Here is a 25,687-nt window from a genome sequence, read left to right on the forward strand (position 1 = left end):
GCCTCTAAGCATTTGGCTCACTCAATGAAAGCAATCTCTACTAAATGGTAATGGGCTTCTGCAAAGTGGCATCATCAGTGTTCTTCATTTCAGATGAACTGCTACTGTGTCACGCCTTTAACTATACCCTATGCTTAAAATATTAATAACAATCTGGCCGTACAGGCAATGAGAGGCCTAATTCACTTAAATCAATTTTACTTTGTAACCTCCTTGCACGTAATTCAGTGTTTTAAAGCCTTGTTGTTTGCAGAAGATTATTTTTGATTAAATGCTTTTAGTCCCTTAGCGATTTCCCCCTGTAGGGGCTCTGGTGGGAGATGTTGGCATTGACAGCATCCTGCCTTTCTATTCTATCCAAAAAAAAAAAAAAAAATTCCCGTGTCCAAACTTCTGAGTGATCTCTCGGCATTCACCTGCTACACATTATTCCCCTTTCGGATCCTCCACTTTCATCAGGAATGAGAAATGCTAATTAAGTTTAATGAAATTGATATCTATATCAATAGGTCAGAAAACACAAAAGGTGCATATCTGTTTCATTCATTTCAAGTCCCCACGTTGCTTCACACCTCAAAAGAAATTCATCACGGTGACTCAAAGCCTTTTGGAAAGATTCCTGCCCCCACCTCCACCCCCCGCCTCCTCGCTGCATTGGTTGTTACTATATGGGATAGAAATTGAGACATCTATTAAGCTCAGCCTATTGCTTGGCACAAAAGAGTCTGACATTCGTGAATGAAGAATCCCCTTGTGGTTCAAACCTTTGGATCTCATTACACCCATACTCCATTTGTACTAAAGAAATTCTATCAGTGTGAGCAATTATGTTCAGGTTAGTTGTGCACAATTTTTATTCTAACCACTTGTCTCACTGGCTTTCTGTCTCACCCTCGGCAATGTTTACCTAACCTTGCTTGTGTTTGTCTCCGGCCTCTGCATCTGTAGCTACTTACGTTGTGTGTATTTTCAGCATATGAGATGTGCTGCCGTTGTAGTCCGCACAAATACAATATGTCTTCAGGCAAGTACAGTGGCACCATGAAGAGATGGAGTGATAACAGTGGCTAAAGCAGAGGAGTTCTGTCACTTTCTCAGTGGTTATGTCTGTTTTGACCTCACTTGGTTATTGCCTCTGTTTTCCTCTATGTGTGTGGGAATGTGCATCTGTGCTATGGATATTAGCCAGCAGAATTGGATTACTCCAGAAGAGAGAACATTAATTTTTCCATCACCTTACCATGGATAGAGGTCTCTTCATCGATTATGTTAGGTTCACAGTAACCTTTTTTTTTTTCTTAAATAATGTCTGAGTATATAGCCTTTCCAGCGTGTACTATAGGCTAGATGTCTTCATGGGTCCACCTGGTTCCTAGCAACTGAGACCTAACAGCCCGAGTCAGAGCAGGTCCAAATTATATTAAGTCCAATCGGATCCCGTTCTGTTTCTACAAATACCTGCTTTGCTGCTTTTTTCAACCGCTGCTTCTTGCTAATTGGTGGTACATCACGATGCTGCCACTGCGGTCTGTTTGGAGATTCTGTAGTTCCATTACAACGGCGGATCTGCAGGATGGAGCCATCCCAGTCATCATTCACACACCCCGTGCCAAGAAGTTTGTTGGTTTGTTGTAAGATATTATTGGAAAATAAGCACACAAAGATCTATTTTTCCTTTCCCAAATGGACTGAGCTTACTGGGAACCGGCTCAAGTATTCTCATGACCTACTTGCCACAGGCTGCAAAAATAGTTACAGTATTTGTCCTGGTAAAGTGTCAGTGTTGAGCCCTGCATTACCAACATGTGCTTCTGGAGTCCCACTCACCGCTCAGAATCTGAATCGCAGGCACTATTACTTGACATTTCTTGGCTACATGGTATGAAAAATTTTCACAGGTGTAAAAAGCACACAGGTGGCAGTGCATCTAAGTGAATTTTGCTCATAAAGGAGCAGTGCACTATTTGTGAATAATTAGGGAGAAGTGGAATATGAATCATTAAAGTCTAAGCCAGTGATGCTGCTCCTCTCACATATGTAAACATATGTGTTAATCATAGTGGTGTATGACAAAATGGCTCTTCAAATGGAGAGGTATGTCTAAACTGGCTTCTCCAGTTAAGGAAATCCTTTTGTTGTCTAAGAGATGCATATTGTGTACTGCAACTTTGGCCAACACCAAAACATTGTGTCCATATGAGTAAAGATAAGTTGTCAAAAGAGATGTGAAGAATTTTGAAAATCAGACTTCAGCTTTTAAGCTTTAGGGCCAAATCTCTTTACACAGTTCTCTCAGACAGATTGATATCTCGTTATAGTAAGAAATGAGACTATTCTGCAAATTTTGATATAAAACACCTTAATATCATGTTACATGGAAGTAACATGAATTTAGGAGGATATATAAAAATTGAGAAGATGTCCTTAGACTCCAGAGGGTTAAGTGTTTTACTTATTGTACCACTAAAGTCTAAGTCTAATCTAAAATCTGCCGTTATTAGTTAGCATTTATTTAGTTATCTTATTTGTCTCGTTCTCAGGTGAGTTACTTATACTAGGCCTTTTCATTTTTTTGACTGATCAATCATATTAAACACATTTGTCCTTTTTTCATTTTGCACCATGACCAGCGCTCCAACAGTTTAAAATTTAAATTTGCGGGGTGCCCGGCGCAGAGCACACGGTGCTCAGGTTGGAGGAGAATTGCAAACAGGGGGGAGGTTCATTCAAATGAGGCGTCACAAAACGAGTTGTTGGTATTTTGGTGGAAATTGGGTCTTTGACTTATCACTGTGGATAGATGTCTCAGAAGCACGTCTGCGTCTGGCGCACGGTCACTTCAAGGTCAGTCTGGTGATTTAATCAACAAAAGCAAACTAAATACTTGGTGCAAATGCTCAGCAGTGATGGAATAATGCTTAAAATTAAAAAATAAAAAATTAAACACTCTTCAGCCTTCAATCAGCATCAAAAAGTAACTTTTAATGTGGTTAAAGCAGGAATGTCTGTAAATCAGTCCGCATTTATCTATAAAGAAATAGAAGTGATTCTTACAGTATCTGTTATCCATGGCTGATACTATATGAAAACCTCCTCCTTCAGTTCATTAAATCGCTGCAGCAGCAATCATCTGAAGGCAGCAGGAACAGATATGCTGATAAATCTGCAGCCTCTGATTTGAGAAGTGCTGTGCCAGAGTGCAGTGCCATTATGCACAGCTGCTTTACTTTGATTAAATCACGTGTAAATGACACCAGGCTGCTAAGAAAATTAACCACACACCTCTACACACATCAGACCGGTCTGTTTTAACTTAGTATTCTGTTGTTTATGCAGGACAAGTTGCATTACCCCAGCTCATCAGTCCGGTGTATCATTGCCTCCTTTCTAATTTTCACCCAGCCCTTTTGCACTTTGTGTTCCTGCACATACTACACATGAACCAAAACAGCGGGTTTGCTTGGTGGTGCCAACACGGTCCATGTGCCCAAAACCTACCACATTGCATTTGTCATTACCTCAGCATGGTTAAAATATGACCCATTGTGTTTTTTAATTTAGTGACACCTCAGGCTCCTCAGCTCCAGCTAGCTGTACTCAAAGAGTATGTGTTAGTGTGTTAGTGTTACTACTGTTGGCAATATGTCTTCTAGGTTGTCAGGTGTGATTTGTGTGACTTGTGTCTCTTGTTATTTACCAAGTTTAGTGCCACCTGGTCCAACTACAGCTTCAAATGCTGCTTACACATTAATTCATAAAATAATAATTGAATACTCTGAAACAGGCTGTTCTTTGGAATAACGAAATGGAGAAATTTTACTTACGTAAACTGTATATATTGCATCATTGTACCAATAATCATAATATTTGTTAATCAAAGATACATATATATCTGTCACTACTACCGCTTTGCCACCACCTACCAAAATATACTACACATAGGAGATTATATCATGATGATGAAGCTGATGAGAAGTCTAAAATTTGGTCTGTAGATTTTAGTTTCTCATCTGTTTGCTCCATAAAGAATCTGGCATCTTTTAAGGAGGCCACTCAATCTTGAGGGTAAAGTCCTGAGCTGCTTTACAAATGGACAGAGGTGTTGGTCATGATTTTCTTCCATCTGATGACCCACACAGACACTTGTGAACGTGCCTGGCTCCTTGGCAGCCTACCTCTGGGTAAAAGAGGTAAACATCCCTATCACATTTCCTGTGCTATAATCAGCTACTTGATAGTTGTAACATATTTGTTGCTTAGCTATGAAAGGTCTTCCTTTATGAATTTCAGAATATTTTAAATTGTATTCTTCAGATTTTTTTTTTTTTGTTCTTAGATTTCTTTGTCTTCATCATCAAGTGCAATTTTTTTTTTAGCTCTTTATGGCTTACCTCTTTTAGCCTGCTGTTTTGGTGCTAGTGAGTAAAGGGGTAGTTAGTCACCTTCGCTGTGGATAATTGCTTCCATTCAGTTGCTAGAGCAGTCTTTATGATCATATAGGAGGAGAGTAAGTCACACTTATGGCATTATTGTTTAGCAGTAATGAGGGTCTTTCTGGAGTTGAGAGTGTTCAAAAGTATTCTGAAGAGGTGGAGAGAGCTGCATTCATTTCACAAGCACACGCTCTGTGTTCTTATTGAGGTGCCTGTTCCCACTGACCACACCACAGCATGTGCTTGACAACCCAGATTTCCTTCGACCAACATGTGCTGAAGTTATGGTTTGCGATGATGTTGAACAAGTATTTGTGAAGCTTTAACTAAAGCGTCTTTGATCAGAGCATGAATAAAATTAACGGCAGTACGAGTCCGGGCTGCAGTCTTCATGTGTAATACAAATGCTATAAATGTGCATTCATGTTTGTGTGTGTTTGTATGGAGACGGGGTGTCTCTTTAAGTAGGACAGTAGAAATTGATGGCCAACTCTGAAAGCTGACCTACATAGAGGCACAGACAAACTAGTTCCCTCAGCATGCATGCTGAGCCCAGTTGCTCTGCAGAAAATGCAGAGGAAGCAGGCACGTTGTATGCTAGATCCATCCATTTGCAAGTCTCTCATAGGTGGGTAGTTGCAAATATTGTCACTATATATATCACACCACACAGACACCATAGATTTAGTACCACAGCAGAGTGTTTTCCTCATTTAAAGCAAAAACTTTTTTTTTTCCTTTTTTGTTCCATAACCTGTTTTTCCGTGTTACAGTTCCTGTCCTCAGTCCTCAGTTTGCACAAATCCTTCATAATAGCTAATCATGTGGAAATAAAATTGATTGACCAGAATTTCAGAAAAAGACATCGAAACGAGTGGTTTTGAACTGATGAGTACAAACTGACTGTGCCACGCATGAAGAAAACAGCGATCACATTGAAATCGAATTACATCAGTTTACAGTCACACTGTTTCTGTCTAGTTGTTCTCTGGCCTGATGCTTCATTTCATTCTGTTATTAAAAATTCCTGTGAGACATTTCTCAGTGATCAATAATGAGATGTCCTTTAGAACGCTGTCGAAACTAATAAGTTCTAACATTTAAAAGTCTCAGAGCTGTTGCTAAACAAACAAAACACCATATGTGGTACTTGTGGCCTAATTTTAAGCTGGTTCTTCAACCACCTGGCGCTTGCTCATACAGTCACCTACACATAATCATCACCTTTATGTTTTGGTCAGATTGAGGGTTGGCATACTGTACACTATGCAGAACAAGTCCCAAGGGGGCCGCTACATTTACACACCTACACAAAGTGTTTTGTTCTATTTGACATATTTGCATGTTTTTTATTTTTTCTTTTCCCCATCATCATTTTGCTAAGAAGAGAGACTAGTAAATAAAATACTCCAGGGCGTGTAACATTGTTGAATATGGCCTTAATGTATACTTTGAATTACTACTTATCTGGAGAATTTTGTCACACAGCCTTTCTATTGCCTCTTAAAACACATTTTTTAATGAGCCATACAAAAATATTTGTTTATACATCTTTATTTTGTGGCTTAATTTTTCTTGTCTGTCTTTAGGACCAAACCATAAAACCTGAGCCTCAGTCTGGTTCTGCTGAAGTCACTGAATGTTATCTGTTCACCGTTTACAATGACCTTGTCACTTCCACATCAAACTGTGTGACAAAACCATTTTGACATTACTGTCTTATTCAGGTTTTGCTTTTTGATACTGCTTCAAATCTATTGCATGATTCTGATTCTTGGTGTAGTATTTGAACAAGAAAAAATATATATGTATATATTGAAAGTAAAAACCAGCTTTATTTCCTGGAAGCAGTCATTTGTTGTGATGGCGAGATATTTCATGATTTCTGGTTATAACCTTGGAACTCGTCCCAGTTCCAAAACTCAAAACCTAACTGTATCTCTCAGTATAATACATTGCAAGTAGGACAAATGCATCAAGGAAAAAAAAAAAAAAACAGAAAGCATTTATGTTGTGAACTTACGGCTAAACCCACTGAACAGTCCAATCTTATCTTGTGAACGTTGTCTTGTCTGAAACAGTGCTCATGGCTCACTGTACTGTACACTTCAGGGATTAATTTTACATCGCCCATCTCCACTTTTCCCCTCAGACTCACATGCATCAAAGCAGTCACATTTATTTGTTTTGGATTTTTATCAGCTGTTGTCTTGATTTGTGATTAGGGAATCTGGGCATGCCTGTGGGACCTCGTCTATCTCCCTGTGTCTGCCTCTCTATCTCTCTCAGTGTGTTTGTCTCTATATTAACCACTAATAAACAAAGTCTGTGTTTTTGTTTACTTCTGGATAATTTGATGCTAAATCTAGTTATCAAAGGGAAGGTGCATTTGCTGCATGTGTAAAAGACGCTGCTGATACGTTGCTTGAATATGTACCAGTGGACGCTGTATGTACCTGTGTAGGGATGTAAGTACCACCACCTAAATTGTGTATTTATTGAGTACATGTGTAAAACAAGACGTCTTTCCCCTTCACTTCAATTCAATTTTATTTATATACCACTGAATCATAAACATCCATTATCTCAAGGCACTTTATAGAATGAGGTCTGGACATTACAGTACTATAGAGAGAAACCCAGCAGCTCCCACCATGAGCAAGCACTTGGCAACAGTGGAGAGGAGAAACTCCCTTTTAACAGGAGGAAACCTCCAGCAGAACTGGACTGAGGGTGGGCGTCTGTCTGCCTCGATCGGTTTGGGTTGAGAGGAGAGAAATGGGTGAGAAAGGAGAAAGAGAGGAGTGAGGGGGAGAGAGAGGAACCAGGAATGGCTATATATACTATTCAGACACTGTCAGACTGGTTGATATTATGGTTGTTATACTCGTAATGATAATAGTGATACTTGATATACTAGATGGAATAGTGTTATTAATAATAGCAGCACCAACAATATTAATAATAACTGTAAGAATAATAATAACAATAATAATAATAATAGTAAGTGTTGAGCACTAGTAGCCGATCCAGATCCTGCAGCTCCAGAGTCAGAGATACCTGCAGAATGAGGACAGGGTGAGAGAGGACACAAAGTAATGACATGCAGTAGTGTAATATAAATACATAGGGGGTGGGGAGGGAGCGAGAGAGAGAGAGAGAGAGAGAGAGAGAGAGAGAGAGAGAGAGAGAGAGAGAGAGAGAGAGAGGAGCTCAGTGCGTCATGGGAGTTCCCTCAGCAGCCTCGGCCTGTATCAGTGTGTTGATTCCTACACAATTATTCACAAACAGAATTTGAATCAAATTTCATATATTTTCGAATTTTCTATTGCTTTTAATTGTCAACCTTCATAATACTTAAAAATATGAATACTTATTCTTCCGTGAAATATTTACAAGACATTCAGGGTTTTTTTTTTGTTTTTTAAAGGAAAATTAGCCATTCCTTGTTACAGTATTTCCTCAAATTTGCTCTTCCTCTTCCTGCCCTGCGCTGTTAGTAAGTTCCTGGTGTTAACTGTATTCAACAGGGGATTAACGCCCGGGGCTCTGGATCTCTAGTAATAGCAGACGGAAATACTGATCAAAGGCCTCTAACTGTGCCGTGGGTGTTCGGACTGCCTCTGTCTGCTTCTCTGCATTACAAGAAGATAGGGCTTTGAGGCTGGGACACACAGACAGACATGCAGTGCAGGAACTTTCTGTAGACTGGACAGACTGACTGGACAGACGAAGGCTTGATCGTGCATAATTAGGGCAGGGTTACTAATTTAGCAGGGGGGAGTATAGGAGGAGCAGTTGTAGCTGCAGATAATTTGCGCCTATGACCTAAGACGCAAGTGTACATGAATGGATGAGCTTGTGTTTTTCTGTGTACAGTATGTGCATGTATCTGTATTGTTTGCACCAGGACTGTGCTTAGTACATCAGTGAAAATAGCATGCCCCAATTTAGAAGCCAGAAAAAATTCACACCTGACCACCCCATGGTTTTTATCGATCACTGACAATGATGGAGAAGCAATTCATATAAAAACAATCCAAGCTGAATTTTAGTGAAATGAAGCACAATAGCATCTACAAACTCTTATCTGCATATTTTCCCAACATAAATCACATTCGTTCAGCTTAGTTTCACTCCATATTTTTCCTCTGGTCATCCACACCCCCACTGCAGTGGCTCTGTGGCCTCTCAGGAGGGCCTGCCACCCAGTTTGAGAACCACTGCTGCAGGGGTGAAGCATTCAGGCCTGTACCGTTCTCTTGGTCCACGCCACACATGGGCTCGACCACTTGTGGAGAATATGTTGAAGGATGACTCATCTGACCATATCACCCACATCTCTGTAGACCAGTGCTGATGGTTTTTGCACCACTGAACTCTCCAATGTGCATTCATCTTTGTAATGAGGGGTTTATGCACTGCAACCCTACTATAATATCCATCTCTATGTAATTGTCGACGGACTGTTCTTGCTGATGAAGTCTGATCACGATCTGCACTGACATTCTCAGTCACCTGAAGAAGAGTTGTTCTTCTTCTGCTTTTCTTTTACATATCGCACTAATGCACAAGCATCACGGTCATTAAATATGGGCTGTCAACCGTAATCTCCGACCCTATTTACTAGGGATACACCGAATTTTCGGCCACCGAAAATTTTCGACCGAAAATGGCCCAAAAGTGCATTTTCCGTTTTCGGCCGAAACACTTTTATCGCCGAAACAACATGGCCGAAACAGGATGTTGTGATGACGCAAGCGGAAACCGTGGCCAGTACGAGCGTGTCTGGAAAGGCCGACATGTCTGCGGTGTGGACGGATTTCAGTAAATCTGAGAAAGACACACGGATAGCGATTTGCAAAACGTATTGTCGAAATTTCAAGAGGGAGCGCATCTGCAAAGAATTTCTCCACGTCGGGTTTAATTTACACCTGAAATCCAAACATCTCGATCGCTGTGCGGAATATGAGAGGAAGGCAGCGCGGAAAAGGAAAGTCCCTCCGAGCACGCCTCCGTCTGTGGCGGACGTTTTTTTAAAGGCAAGGAAGTTTAAAACTTAAAGCGCTGCAACTCTTGGTGCATTTGTTGTTGTTAAAGGCCTACGGTTAACATATGGGCTATGGCAAACTTTGTTTTGATACACTATCGTGTTGTACTCCTACAGCGAAAATTTTAAAATGCACTTATGTGCACTTTGTGTTTTTATGAGAGAACATTTAATTTTACAGTCTTGTTTAAATTGATTTATTCTTAGAAATATTCATATTTATGTAATCATAATGCCTTGTAATTTTAATGAGGTTAGTATACATAGTCATAAATGCAATGGTACTAATAATTGGCAAAATAATTTCTTTCGGTGTTTCGGTTTTCGGCTTTGGTTTCCTCATTTTCGGTCTTCGGTTTCGGCCAAGAATTTCCCATAGATCTAAATGCAAATGTCACTTTAGTGTCTGTTCGTATTGAAACACTAGCCAGTCTCTGTGACCGAAGCTCCTGTCATCCATGCCCATGGAAGCTGTGTCAGGCATCAAAAGGACAACGCAAGAAAACCATTTAAACACACTTTACATTGATGATTAACGTGCTACAGATCCCTGTTAAGTTTTAACCAACTGTTAATTTAAAGCTGCAGCGCCACTTGTCAAGTCAAAGTCAGCTTTTGCTGCATCAATTTGCACGTTCTCCCATTATCAGCCTCTGGCACAATCAGCTTTTTTTTTCCCATTGGAGCAACAGAAGCAGAGAAGCTAGAATGAGTGTGAAATAAAGAGCGGGTATGATGAAGCTGGTAAAAGGCCGTGAAACTGGGCTCCCTGCCGATTCTGTGGAGCGATGAGATGAGGCCCATCCCAGTTCTGGCTAATAAGTGTGAGCAAGTGCAGCCGCAAGGCCTCAGCCACTCGCCACACAACACCTATTATCAGCCTTCCTATCAGACATCCATGTGTTTCCTTTTACAGGGTATTGTTCAAGCTGTGGGAAGCTTCTTCAGTGTGAGCATGTTGACACCTCTCTCCTTGTGTCTGTCAGCGCTGACAGTATTTAATAGTCTCGTGGAGGTCATCGTCTTGCCATGTGTGGATAGTTGGAGGAGAAGGGCCGGGATGCATGAGGACAATCTCGCTCTGCTGACATCCTGCAGTAGGAGGATGAGAGACAGAAATGCTTCTGTTGGTGCTATTTTGTGGCCTGTAATTGTCTGTAAGGTCTGTAAAATAGGATAGTGGAGGAAAGGACTGCAGTGGCGGGGCCAGAGGTTCAGACAGTCCACAGAGGACTGACCAAGGAGGCGTGTGCTGAGCCAAGGAGACAGAAAAATAGGGGATGGTTGTTGTGTGGGTTTTTGTGTATGTGTACACGACACATTCCAAGAGTAGTTTACACTACAGCAAAATGTCTTTTTGTTCATTTAAACAGATCCAGTCATGGGTGGAAGGGCCCTGCTGGTGGTATCTGTGGTGGTGTGGCTTGGCCGTGACCCCGGTGGATGTAATGGTGCACTGGAAAATGTTCTGTCAGTTGATGGAGGAGCTGCCTGTGGCAGCAGGAAGGAGTGTGGCGACAGGGGCCATGTGTGTTAACCTCTTTCCTTGTCACTTTTTCTGTGTCTCTCTCCAGCCCCCTCTCCTTTCATCTCCACCTTTTTCTCTTTCCCTTTACGCCCTCATTCCCCCCAGACTCCACTCCCTCTACCTACACTCCACTGTGACAAATTACTCCTGGCGGTTGATTTGTTGGTTGTCAAAAGTGCTCCTTGTGCTGGCATGAAGGTGGGGGGTGAGCGGGAGAAGAGGGTGCCTCATCCCCCTCCTGTTCCTGCCTGTCGTCATCACCGGTCCCTTGTCCCCCCCCCCAGCCCCCCACCCCCAGTCTCACACATGTGCGACGTGCTCTCGCCACAACTCAGTGTTGAGACGTCTCAATGGAAATTGATATTCTGTCTCATAAGATCTCATTAGATTAGATGTTGTCCGTGTTTAATTAGCTCACACATTGGGTTTCCAACCCTTCTTTTGACAAGACGGTTTTGATATGTTCTAGCTTGTGTCAGTAGAAGAAGAAGCAGCTGGAGGAGACTGTTTTGTTATTTATGGTGGAGGAGCTGGAGGAGGAGCGGGGAAGAAAAATGCGAGTGAGAGATAAAGACTGTATGACAGAACTATAAATGTCACTATTTGTGATAGGCTGCCTAGTAAGCAACACGAACTGCTGCTGACAAAGAAATCTGTATTTTTCTGGATGATCTGATGAATTAATGGAATAAGCTGCTTAGGAGTTTTATGTATTATAATACACTTCTGCACGGATGTGAATATGAAGATTTCTTAGCTGCTAAATATTTACAATACAACATGCATACTGCAGGGATGGGTGATATAGATCAAAAATATGATATATATAACATATATGTTTTACGAGATAAATATAATTTTATATTGTTATGTCTGTATCATATGATCATTATACTACACTGTTTATATATGAACTAACCAGCGGGGAATTGGCTTATCCAGTAAATTAAATACCAGACAAATAAAGGTATTTGATCATATTGATTAAAAAAAATCCTGGGAATCTAATACAGCCATAAAGAAGTCCTGCTCATTGATTTGCCACATCGCCAGCAGTGGCTGCAATACAGCTAGATATATTAAAGGGATAAATTACCTCAGTATGATCGGTACAGCAAAATCTCTTGACTGTTGACAAATCTCTTTTGTTTGTATACCCTGGTTTACAGCTCCTGTTGGTATGTGAATGTGTGCACATGTGCAGGATGCCAGGCTCTAAAAAAGCTTCTTTGACCTTGAGATTTGTCCTGTGAAGTGGATGATGACTGCAAGCCGATGGCTGAACACATGGATTTGTCTTGACTTGTACAAATAGGGGCAATATTAACCTTCAGTCAGCGAGCTAATATTTCTATTTGTGTATTAGTACCTTTTCACGTTCTGTAGGTTGCTGTTCTCACTGTATCGTCTGACGTTCCATGAGAATAAACCGATGGTGCTCTCTGCGGAGTGTGTGGCAGTCACGTGGCTTGTTGTTCACAGTGGCCACTGTTTAAGCTCAATCTGATGCGATTTTATTTCATCGTCGGGTGTTTGCCGATTTTGAAAAGAAACTCATCTCCTTTCAGTACCACTTGCTCCTTTATTCACTAACTGTTTCTCCTTTGTGCCGTTTCCTCTTTTGCAAAAGTAATAGAATATCAGTTTTCCTTTCAACCCCAGCTATACAGAAGCTAGATTGCTTTGTGCATTGCCATCAAAACACAGAGGAGAGCATTGCAATCCACTTGTGTTCAAAAGTCTGAAACCATCTTGTCTCTCTGTCTTTGTATTAAAAGAGGGGTTAAGCTTTTATCCTATAAATATGGCATGAAAATCCCACTGTCAACGACACATTCATTCTAAGGCTGGCATTAACATAAAAACGAGGGCTTGTTATACAGTGAGATTTCAATAAAAAGAACACAAAATGCATTTAATGAAATTCAGATGCTGGGCCCTAGCTCCCTGAATCTCATTAAATGAGCTTTGTGCTGTTTTTCCATCTTCTCTTTGTAGAAGAGGTCCTCGAGTGCCCTTAATAATGTGGCAGATTTCATCATATTCTTGATTTAAAGAGGACAATGTCTGTCTTGTTCACTTGTTCTTTTTCCATGGCAAAGCCAATCTCCACAGATGTACTCGCATAGTTTCTGGATGTGGCTCGTGATTATATTCCATCTTGTGGTGGTGCATTTTCTTTTAGTTGCTGAAGTTTTGTTAAGGTTCTCCGCTAACTCATAACTCATTCTCTCCCTCTTTGCCCCCCCCCCCCTTCTCTGTTTCTCTCTACATAGGATTTGGTTTCATAACTTTTGAGAGTGAAGACATCGTAGAGAAAGTCTGTGAAATTCATTTTCATGAAATCAATAACAAAATGGTAAGTCCACTCATTTTTTTTTTTTTTTCAATTCCAGGTGGGCGTTGAAGGATTAATATTTGATTTCTTCTTTCCCCTAGTATTAATAGGGGAGCTGTTGGATGTGTGTTCATGTTCATATGCACAGGCTAACATACACACACACACACACACGCACGCACACACATACACACTGTGGGTCTCTGGGTCTCAGGGATGGGAAGGCAGTGGTGTGTACTGCCCACAAACCGTGAAATTGTGTGGCTGAGTTCTGCCTGTCAGGCTGAGGGACGGGAGAGTGGAGCTTGTCCCCCTCTTTCTGAATCCCCTACCCCACACACACACACACACACACACACACACACACACACATAACACATACACAGGTGGAGATGTCCAGGGATGCAACAGGGAAGCTGCTGGCAGAGGCAGAGTTCATTAGTCAGGGATTAACACCTTCCACAGAGTCCCACTGATGCTTGTTTTACTTACACCGGTAATATGGTCATCTCAGAGCGCTACAGAGTTCAGTAGCAGTTTTCCAAGTCATCATGTCACCTATGATAATTGACAGGAACCGACCTCAGTGTAGCGAGTGTGACATTAGGTCCTCCTTCACCCAGTTCCACCCTGCAGGCCTCTTGAGAGATCCTGCATCATTTGAGCGGTTCTGTGGATTGTGATTGACTGGAGGGAATACTTGTCTTACTGCCGTGCAGTGGGGCTCCTTCTCTCCGTGTGTGTGTCTTCACTCTCTCCCAGCATTTCCCTGAAACTGACTGACCGACTGGCCATCTGACAGACAGGACCAGTGTAGTAGAACCATGTTCACCAGGGACCAGCCCAGGTCACATATGACCCCCAGCATACATCCCTCCGTGTCTCTGCACTGCATCACAGTCGATGCTCAGGACAGCAACCAAAAAAAGTGCGAGAGAAAATAACTGTATGCGTATGGAAGATATTCTGTCACAATCAAATGCCTCAGATCCTTTGACATGTAGGCATAGCACAGTGGGAACACACAAATATCACGCGTCGACATCAAGTGTGAATGCACAGGCCAGAGAGCGTCTGTTTATGCACACAAAGCAAAACAATTGATTCAGTGCTTGTTTTCAGAAACTATTCAAAACCCTATTTTTTACACAATGTGTTATGTTGCAAAAATAGTTACCAAAACTATCAAATCTGAAATCAAATCTCTGGAGAACATTTCATCATTGAGCGCGGTATTTTCTGTGTAAAAAAAACAATGGGCCTCACTTTAGACCAACTCACAGTCAGTTGGTAAGAATGTCTAATTAGATAATTAATGGATTGTAAACAGTAGTGCGAATTAGGAATGCAAATTTGCTTAATAAAGAGTTCAATAATGTAGTAATCATTATTGATTTATAAAATACTGATTTTTTTATTCTATTTCTGAACAATTCTACCAGTTATTGTCACTGTACAGTATTATTTAAACAAGGTTTGAATCGAATCAAGAATAAAAATAGAAATGTTTGCACTGTAAATAAAAAATCAAAATTGTTGCTCATGCCATTTGTCAGTATTCAGCAAATGATCAAACAAAACCCAAGATATCAAACATTTCCAGTAATTCTGAGTAACTTGCAGACCTCTTTAAAGAACATAAATGAGCTGAGAGTAACTCAGCCAGACAGGCCCAGCACTGACACAAAGGCTAACTCATTTTTATTGTATTCATTATTTAATTCTAAATAAGACCACTTTCCTTCCTTTGTTCCCTTTGCGTGTATAGATTGCATTGTGCCTCCTATTCATGCATTGCAGCTGCAAAAATTATTATTATTATTAGAGAGAGTAAATCTATAGAGAGAAAGAATGAAGAAATTAGAGGTTTTTTTTATCCTCTCTTCTTGCATCTTGTCAGAGACATCAAAGCTGCCTCTGATGCATCATCTAACAGTCAGTGTGCACCTTTGACTTGCTAATGTGTCACAGTCATGACAGTTACAGTTGTTGCAATCAGTGCTCGGGAAACCTTTTGCCACTGAAGGGTTGTGTGAAGTTTAAAATGAGAAGAGACCTGTTTGCGCTGGAAGCGTCAAGTCTCTTGCACTTTTGACCACAAACAGCTGTGATGTGCTGCACTGTTTGCACTGTTTGCATTGTAACACGTTGTACTTCACAGGCCGAAAATGCATCCATCGCCACTGCAGGACAACTGCAACCCCCCCCCCAAAAAAACAACAGTGTTGCTAGCCTGTGTGTAGTCTCTCATGAAAGAATATGACACATGTGGAAACCATGTGACCCATCTGGGAGCCCCAGAAACCTTCACAGAAAAGATGAGGATTATAAGAGGGGCAGTGGAATGTGAAGAGACAGAGCAGGGGCCAGTTTTCTGAGGCTTTTGTCACCATTCTAGGGGTCCCTCTTGGCAACACCTACTATACATTAAACTTCCTAGGATGCAGGAAATAAGTGTGTCTCTCAGATCTTCCTCAAAGTGCTGACATCTGAGAATATCAGCAAAGAAAAAGGAATGAAGAGTGTGTTAAGAGCATTTTTCAAAGGCACTTCAGGTTTTACCTTAGTCGCACAAAGGAGAGTACTGGTTATCCAATGTCTGAAGCACCAGCACACAAAATAAAAAATGCCTCCTGTCTTCATCCTTATGAAGTACCATACAGAAATAGACCTCATCCATCCTCCCCGCGAGTGTTATCTAAGATGGCTCTTGAATAATTGATGCAGACAGAAATTCCACCCCACATGGGAGGGCTGTGGATGTACAGGGCACCCCACCTTCTCCTTGCCCGTCCTCTCAAGGGCTCTGGCAGTGTAGTGGGTCAGTGGCCACTCAGATGTGAGTGACGGGACCTTTTAGTGACTTGGTCAATCACCCTGTGTTCGTGTGCCGCCGAGGCCTCGCTCTAAGGAGCACTTCCTCTCTGTCACTGTGAGTTCTGCTTCATATATAATTAAAAACAGGGTGCTGCTTAGCAAGAGGCTCTTAACCTGGCCCACCAGCCGCACTGACTTCTACATTGCTCTCACCTCTCTGCACCGCCCTGATTTAGCAAATGCAGGATGTGATAAAAGTATGGATTATCCTCCCCAGGACTCCACACAATTGCAGAAACATCCTTTAGCCACAGCACCTTGTATTAAAACCAGTAAGTATTTTGGAGCAAAAATCAATAAGCAGAAGATGGCTTGACAGTTTTCAAATACTTTTAGCAGTTTATCACACCCTCTGGTTTCCCCTTATATACTGTACATAAAATGTCTATTTCATACACTAGCAAGACAGCACCATAATCCAGCTAAGGAGAGGTTGTGAATTCGCTTTCCTAAGACAAGAGTCCCTCCATCACTCCTCACCCTGCTGTTATGCGTGCGCAGCTAATTCATAATAATACCTATCAAGTATATGGCCCTTATGAGCGAACAATGTGCCATTAAAATGGACTCACATTGGTTTTAGTCAAGTGCTTCAAGGTAACGTTCTTTAATGTGTCATTTTTAATATTCACCAGTAGCAAATGATCACAACAGGAGGGAGGAATTTTCTGGTAGTCGTCAATTTCTCACTGTCTTCCTGACATGACCAACCAATTACTGCACTGAGGAGAATAAGCTCCGGCTCTCCCAGTCACTGAGGTAAAAGACGAATACAGGAAGGCATTTATACACCAGCCTTTAATAGTTAGATACACATATACTCTTCACATTGTCTTGATAAAAGCAGATTGAGACCCATATATTATTATTGATAAACCATGTTTTTGTTTTTTAATAAAGGTTTTTTTTTTTTTTGTAATTAAAGGATCAGGAAGCGTCATGTTCTTTTTTTCTAATTTTTTTAAAACTTAACTTCCTACTGCAGTGTAATTTCAAAATTTAAAATGTGCACAGAATAGGCACATAATTAGGTTTTTCTTTTTTTTATTTCCCTTTTAACAGTTAATTTATCTTTCTCTTCAGGGACAAGATTAAATAATAATAATAATTCTAATTTTCAAGTTTATTCTTCTTTTCAGTGTTTGATTTCATTTGGAGAGAACTTTTAAACTCACTCACCTCCCAAAATACTTTTTGATTTATGCATCTTTTTAACATCAACACCTCGGGAAGCCCTGCAGCTTTGCTTTATTTGCACAGGACAAATAGGACATTGGACAAATTCCAAACTCCAATGACAAATTCTCTTGTTATTGTCTTTCGATAGAAGTCACAGCAAGTGAGAATTTTTGCTTCTGACTTTGACTGATATTGGGTTGTGATTTTGGTTTTAACTCCACTGACAATATAATGCCACCTGCATGACCTGCATACTGTTGGTGAAATGAAATGCAATAATATGCTAAAGAGCAGGCTGTTATACACATTAAACAGGTAACATTTATATTATACTGATACCTATTGAGAAAAGTATCATAAACCTGCTATTATTATAAGTAACTGTGCAATAGAAATATGATTATGAAAAGAACTAGTAAACACTGTTATCCCAGGATAGAGAAACATCATTAGACACTATAAACATATTTTAAAAAGATTTAATTTTCCTGGGGCAATGCACTTAGCTTAACATAATCTGATCAATCCATAGACATTATACATTTAGCTGTGATAGAGGTTCATGATAGTAGCAGCTTGTAGCCTGCGAGCTATGGCTATAAGCACTGGGTGATCTGTGATCAGCTAACCATACCTAATTAGTTTTAATTAGACCCACCTTCTGAGTTTGTTAGTGCCAGCTGTACCTGTTCTGCTGTGGTGCGTTAAACCTGTAACCACTCAGTTGCCCTGCCACTGTACATTAAAGTTTACTGCGCTCAAACTAGAAGTCGTGAAGTCAAGTGTGTGTGTATATCATATTGTATAAATCACCTTTGGACACATTTGGTTATAGCTATAGACTTTACTGTTTTAACTTTACTGTTTAAGTTTGGTTCAGCATAATCCTGTGGCCCCTCTCTAATGGGGACATAATAGGCAATACTTTGAGGGCTATTATTATCATTGGCCGACAGTAACTTCTCATGGCTTCTTAGTTCTGACTAACAGATCTACATCTCTGTCCATGCTACACTGAGCGATGGTCAGGGAATCTCCCTCATGGTCCCCTGGCCCTCGTAGCCACAAGGCCACACCTCCTAAACCCGTTGCTCCCTCGCTCCTCTGTTGCATTTTTTAAAAATATGCTGGGAAAGAGGCTTCTAGTAGAAATTGAGGGTGTTGTTACTCTTTATCGTAAGCACCTTTTACTTAACCCTGTGAGCCCGTACGTATCATATATGATACCCACATTTCTGGGACTCATTGCATCACCATCAAGCATAAACTTTGCATTTAACCCTTTTAGATGAACTCTTATGCTCGTATACTGACTCCTGGTAGACACTCCTCACTTTTCTAAATGTTTTGACATGTGTGATACAAACAAAAAATATACTTAGAATTTTTTTTTTTTAATTTTTTTTTTTTTACATTTTGTCAAAGGGACAAATAAAGAGTTCATATTTGAAAAATTAGAATTTTCTGACCATTCTTTCATAGTTCAGGTCTCACAGGGTTAAATCTCTGGGTTGTTGAAAATATCTTCTAAAAGACTGGAGATCTTTAACATTGTTTGAGCATCAAGTGCCTAATAAGGGAGTAGGACCACCCTTCAGAGGACTTTCAGTCCCTCATGGAGTGCTGCCTTACAAGTTCTGGACTGTAAGTAATTGGATGTTTACCCTTCATTGAAGAAGGAAAGCTTTGAGGGATGAAGGAGGTGGAAATCCACTTCACACTCTGCACTCCAGGACGTCCCATAAAGGCTCAGTGATGTTCAGATCTGCTGATTGAGGACGTGATGGAAGCCATTTGATGTTGACGTGATGATCATGGCTTCACTTTTGAATGCGTCTCTCTGTGTGTATGGGGACAGTATCATCTCGGAATATAGAAGCATGACGAGCAAACTGTGTAGGCACCACAGGGAGCACCTGGTCCTTAAAATGACCTCATATTCCTTAGCTTTTATATGACCACTATAAGATATCATCAGACGTAATGACTCCTTCAAGATTGCTGGCCATTGAAGGCATCATTTTGCTTTATCCAAAACTTCTTACTATTATAATACATCTATTATTACTCAGTTGTCCTGATTTTTTTATAGACTACAGATGCAAGCAGTTCAGAATGGAAAGTCTGCTGTAAATACCCACTTTATAAAATAAATGACGCACAGTTTCTGTTATGCCTCTGCGCCGACGACAGCTGCGGCCGGAGGCATTATGTTTTCAGGCTGTCGTCCATCCCATTCTCGAAAACACGATATCTCAGGAACGCCCGGAAGGAATTTCATCAGATTTGTCTCAAACATTCACTTGGACTCAAAGATGAACTGATTACATTTTGGTGGTCAAAGGTCAAAGGTCGCACAAACACTTTTCTTGCCATTGTTCAACGCCATAATTCAGGAACAGACGGGAAGATTTTTTATATTTTTTAGTTGGAAACTGAATTGGTGACACTAATGTTGGGTGCCCACCTTGAAACTGTGGTGATTGTATAGATCTTCTGTGCGGCTAGGTTGAGAAGTCTTCACTGTATGCTGTCCATTAACTGAGTCTGGACAGACATGGGTGTAAACTGCAGCTTGACTGCTTGGAGGAGGCACACATCCGCAAGGCGATAATTCCAGTTTTGACTGGCTGACAAAGGTCTTGAAGCCACCCTCCAGGCCAAGTCTATTTTTTGAGTATGAAATACTGATCCTTTAGAGGCTTGGAACATTTGTAGTTGGTCCAAATAACATTTTGGATTAGCGGGAATTACGAAGGATCTCAATTGTGACTAGTTTTAACAGGAAAACAAAGAATCAGATTGTGTACAGAAGCTTTTCAAAAGATTGTTGCAAAATCCACTTTTCTTTTTCTGTTCACTGGATTTTCTTTCAGTAGAATTCTTTCATTTATTTTATGTTTCTAAAGGTTTAAGCTTAAGTATTCAAAAATATTATTTTAATTTGGTTTTCAGTCATTCTGTTATTGTAATAAACCACTTGTTTAACGGTGGTGAGAAACCTTTTTCTTAAATGAATAATCCCACACTGCCATGCCTGACACTGTGCATTCAAAGCCATGACATTTTCTAACTATTCAGCCTATGTGTTTTGACTGTTCAGCTGAGAGTGGGTGCTGGAGTAAATGAATTACACTGTTCCTTTTCCTCAGTCTGCCAGTCTACTGATGGAATCCATTCACTAGTGAAGCTAATAGTAGCCGCACACCTCCCGTACTACACATTCACACACACACACACCACACCTACAACACTCGTCCCTGAAGGACAGTCATTGCCAGTCCATCCCGCCCACACCTTCCCGTAATACCTACAAGGTTAATATGTATGGGAGATATATTGAAAAGGTCATAACTGGAGCATCTTGCTGCTCTGTACATGCTAAAGGCAGTTGTTTGTTTATTCTTCATCAGTGGGCTGTTTTTACCACGCTGATTAAGTAGCGCTTCAGAGATTCTGCGAGTGCATGTCACCATGTGCATGTGTGTGCTTCATGATTTCAGTATTAGACTTGGTTGTTTGTAGATAGAGAATAATAACCCCAAAAAAGACAACAACAGAACAAACAGGGAATTAGCTTCTGTGATTTTAACATGACTTCTTTTGATTTAACAATGTTAACCTGCATTACTAATTACTCCAGATCCCTTTTTTTTTTCTTACATTTACATTTTATCATCCGAGACCTTCCAAACATGAGTATCCACTTGCTACTATATGTCAACATCTGTCTCTGTATAGCACACAGCGTTTTGGGGTCATTTCCTGATGTTGGTTTGGATTAGTTATTACTCCTGACAAACTGGTCTGCAGGTTGCTTGGATGAGATCCAAGGCTCCCTTTTTTAAACAGTTGTACGTTGCATGCTGGAATCAAAATGATTGCTTTGATCGCTCAAACTAAAACACCAAAGAGCCCCCGGTTGTTCTAATAAATCTGCTTGGAAATTTTAGCCCTTGAAGCAATCACAAACAGTATTTCAAATAAGTTACTAAAAAGATTGATTTAAGCTGAATAAGAGTGTATTACTGTTGTTTACTACATTCTGTTTTTTACTCCTTCCCAGACTTGAATTTTTGGGTTGCAGATTTTTGGGTTGCAGAGTGCCACAGATCTCACAGATAAGCTATCAACTGCAGTGTATCCGTGCAGCAGAGGGGGGAACATCTCGATATATGTTGAAAGCACGCAGGTTAAGGTAACCATACCTTGTCAACATTGTGTGGCAGGAATTCACTTCAGCAGACACCTGTCTTGCGAACTGTATATGTGTCTGTGAGTGTGTGTGTGTGTGTGTGTGCGTGTGTGTTTTTGATGCTCTCAGATCTCTTGGTTGCTATTTCTGCACAAAACACTGAAACGTTCCCAGCAGTGAAGGCAAGGCAGGTTGCAGGGGTGTCCCTTTTCTCAACAAGGCACAATGGTGCTCAAACACCTCCATTCATGACGTCTGAATGGTGCATCTTGATACTTTTCACAACACAATATTGTGCTGCCTTCGTAACATCAAGAGTCCTAGACAAGTTGCACAAGCCATAATTCAGGACAATACTTGTAGTTAAAATGAGAGCCTGTGAATTCAGCGGCGGCAGGTTCAGTCTGCAAAACCCTCCATGTGGCAAAATTTGTATCTTTGCACTCACAAGTGCTGAACCTTTGCAGTGCTTCATTGTCAGACTCAGAATTGTCTCGCTGTCCTCTCTGTTCTCTTCTCTTTTTCTTGTTCTTTGACTTAGTTCACTCTTGAAAGCTCCTGCCTCCTTCCCTCACACAGTCCTGTGTGTTTGAAGCAGGTGAACACCCACACACTCACACCACCACAGATCCTGGCTCCTGGCTGGTTTAAAATCCATGACAAGGAGCCCTCTCTCTGAATATCAAAGGCCCACATCTGAGAGCATGTAGGCATGACTCACACCCGGGTCTGTCTTACTCCCAGCAGGCTACCTGAGCGTCCAACTCGCTGGATGTGGCAGGGGCTACTGGAGGACGCTGATCAGACACTGTCATGTCTGTGGCGCGGGCAGAACTCGGCTGTATTTGTCACCCAGCTATGTGAACGCGAAAAATCCCAGCAGCGTGCTGAGATTTCTAACAGACCCATTTGTCCCACCCGGTTTCTACTTCCATGCCGGGGGTCATTCTCTGACAATAAGAGCGCCGGTGCTCTCTTCAGTACAGTGTCAAACCATGCCAGGCGAGCAAGGAGGGCAGAGTAGCTGTGACAGCTACAAAGTGGCTGAGGGAACTGTGTACTTTAGTTGGTCTGCTTCAAATGAAAGGGCTGCTAACAGCAACAAATCACAGCTCTGCAACGCAGCAACTTTCCCTGTGTGATAGAAACCTTTTTCATTAGTGTTCCCTTTTTACATTTCTGCCTCTCCTCTGGATACACGGAGCTTGTTACACTCTTAATTTAGCATGGCAACTTCTTAAAGATGTGAAGTTTTATTTCAGTTTGGCAACTCGCAACAGCACATTGTGTCTGCTGCCGCGTATGTATGAATGTGTGTATGAGTTGTGTGTGAATAGTAATGCGCACCCCTGGCCTGTCAGAGTTGCAGGCCTATTTGTATGGATGCCGGGCTGTACCTTGGTTGAGGTGTACACAGCACTGGCGCAGTAGCCTGTCTTGTGCAGCAGGCCAGGATGACATGTGAATCGTAGCAGCCGAGAAAACCCTGCTTAAGTGGAGGCAGTAGGGAGAGGCAGGCGAGAGCCAGGAGGCAAACAGACAAACAGATGGACAGGCTGATGCCAAGCAGGCAGTGGAGCAAATAGATTGTGCAGCATGGTGAACAGACTCAGCCTACCAAAGAACAACCAACAGACGCAAGACCATGCCACCCTTGTCAGCCGCTTGTGCTTCTCTATAATTCATAGAGATAGGATAGATACGTTGTAAATAGGACTCTCATCTTCCTCCTTCTCCTCATCTGCCCCTGTCACATCCCTCATTTGATATGTGTTATGTAGGAGGAGGAGATGTCAGTCTTGCAAGATGGGAAATGAACAAACCTGTATGTGTGAGAACTAGAGTGAGAGAAAGAAATGCAAGAGAGAGATGAGTGCTGCAGGTGGAATTGGACTGCCGGGCACTGGGGATTTCAGCCCAGCAGACATACACAAATACACAACACACTTAGAAGAAAAGGAGAAAAAAAGGGGGAAAAAAAGAACCAAATTCAGTTATAAAACACACGTTTTTTGTTTTTGTTTTGCCAGCATCAAATTTTAAACACATTGCACTGGCAAGACTAAAGTTAAACGGAACTAACATCAGTGAACAATTGGACATTTTGTCAAGAGAGATTATTGCTTTTGAGATTATTCTGTGTTTGGACTGAACAAAAATAAAACTGCTTTTCACAAAGACACTGGACATACTGCCACACAGTGGGACTTTGGTAATGGCATTGGAGAACAGAGCCTCTTCTACCTTGATGTCTCAGAAACTCTTGGAAAGTATTTAGCTTGTATTTCCCTGAGGCATTGGGCACATGCTCACTGGAGCAATAACCTTTGCTTTAATGCAGGAGGAGCATGATTGTAAGTTTTCCTTAGAGACTTTCCTCTAAAATGTGAGGTGCTCAGATTGACTCAGTCTTGTTTTTCTCTATGGAAAACATCTAGCTGTGCAAGTCAAATAGAAAACCACCTTAAAGAGCTGAGACAGCCCTGTCAGAACTGTCTGGTTGTGTACCTAAACAGTCTAATGGTTTGTCTCTGTGTGTGTTTGTGTGTGTACATGTGCATATGTGTGTGTTTGTCTGTCTACATAGGTAGAATGTAAGAAGGCCCAGCCCAAGGAGGTGATGTTCCCACCAGGTACACGAGGGCGAGCCAGGGGTCTGCCCTACACCATGGATGCCTTCATGCTGGGGATGGGCATGCTGAGTGAGTCATACACACATCCCCTCCCACAATAACACACACTTGTGCAAATACCCCCCAAAATTGACCTATGTACACACTTTATGTAATAGATAAGTTTGAAATCATGCTAGAAAAGCAACAGTTTAGTTTTTTTTTAAAAATTCAGATATTAAATTCTGTTTAACGTTACTCAGATTTTTTTTTTTTTACCAGCAAATGAAAACATAAAATGTAAGCTTTTTTTTTTTTTTTTTTTTTTTGGTGGGGGTGGGCAGAGGAAGTGTCAGACATGCACACCACTCAGTCATCGGTTTCTACCTGCTAAAAAAATCAACTTATGCAAACTCTCGTCTAGATAACCCCATTAGGTGGGCGCTGCCCCTAATTAGGCTGCTTCAAGGTGTGCCACCAGTGGCCACTGTGGTCTATTTCTGGTTGAGTCTGGTACAGGCAGCCCCTGGGCATATAGGAGCAGACCAGCACATTAGCAGGCTAAATGAAGAGGAAAATTGGTGTAATGTCATATTAAGGATTCATCACTGTGCCCCCCTTAATGGGTAATGAAGGGGACACACATGTCAGGGAGAGATCTCATCTACAGGGACCTCAGCTGCTGGCCCACCCCTCTTCATTACCATCCAGCCCATGCCTGTGGCCCTTTTTATTTAACACTATTGCACACTCTCTCTCTCCCTGCCTCCCTACCTGCCCACTGTCTGTCTGTCTGTCTGTCTACCTATCTATCTATCTTTCTATCTATCTCTGTCCATTTCCCATGCATATAATTTGTATGCGCGACCCAACCGAATGGATTTGGCCCCACATAAAAGATTTATTTTTTCCTTCAAAAGCAAAAGAGACACACAGCTGATTGTAAGAGACTCGTTTTGCCGTGCAAGTAGCCCCTCCTCCCTCTTGTAGCAGGTGCAGGCAGAGCCACAGTCATGAATTTTTATCTGTACCAGGTAACGTAATGTTTAAAGCGGCTTTGAAAGTCGATAGCAAGTCATTCTGCTTGTTTTGCGTTTTCTTTTTAAAAAAAATATGGGCAGGAACCAGCGGATTTAACCAATTATTGAGCTGCGTGACAAGAAGAATGAACTAATTATCTACAGTATACTATTTATCTATCTATCTTATCTTTCTGTGAGTACATATATGTATCTATCCATCTATCCTGTGCATATACTGTCAGGGTTATTGCAGGCTTGACCTTTCCATAAGACTGATTATACAGTTGTTTGTGGTAAAAGTGTTGATAAGACTGGCCAAGTGCTTCTGTCAGCTCTATCTAAGTCGTTCCCAGTTCCATCTCATCTGTTAGAAGTATTTAACAAGCACAGTGAACTTTTCAGAACTTATTACAGTCTAATGTGTCTGCAAAGAGGAGAGCACTCTTCCCCTCC

At 41.3% G+C, this 25,687-nt stretch overlaps 1 protein-coding gene across 12 annotated transcripts in view; it reads left to right on the forward strand.

Moving 5' to 3' along the window:
• LOC121190322 (RNA-binding protein Musashi homolog 2) overlaps positions 1-25,687 on the forward strand; it is a 227,580-nt gene that overhangs the window by 152,831 nt on the left and 49,062 nt on the right. For all 12 annotated transcript variants that reach the window (XM_041050950.1, XM_041050951.1, XM_041050949.1 and 9 more), the window contains exons 8-9: positions 13,288-13,370; positions 24,188-24,302. In XM_041050950.1, coding sequence (XP_040906884.1) covers positions 13,288-13,370; positions 24,188-24,302 — 198 coding nt within the window. The remainder of the gene's footprint in view (positions 1-13,287; positions 13,371-24,187; positions 24,303-25,687) is intronic.

Source organism: Toxotes jaculatrix, chromosome 12 (assembly GCF_017976425.1).
Source record: "Toxotes jaculatrix isolate fToxJac2 chromosome 12, fToxJac2.pri, whole genome shotgun sequence".
Taxonomy (NCBI): Eukaryota; Metazoa; Chordata; class Actinopteri; family Toxotidae; genus Toxotes; species Toxotes jaculatrix.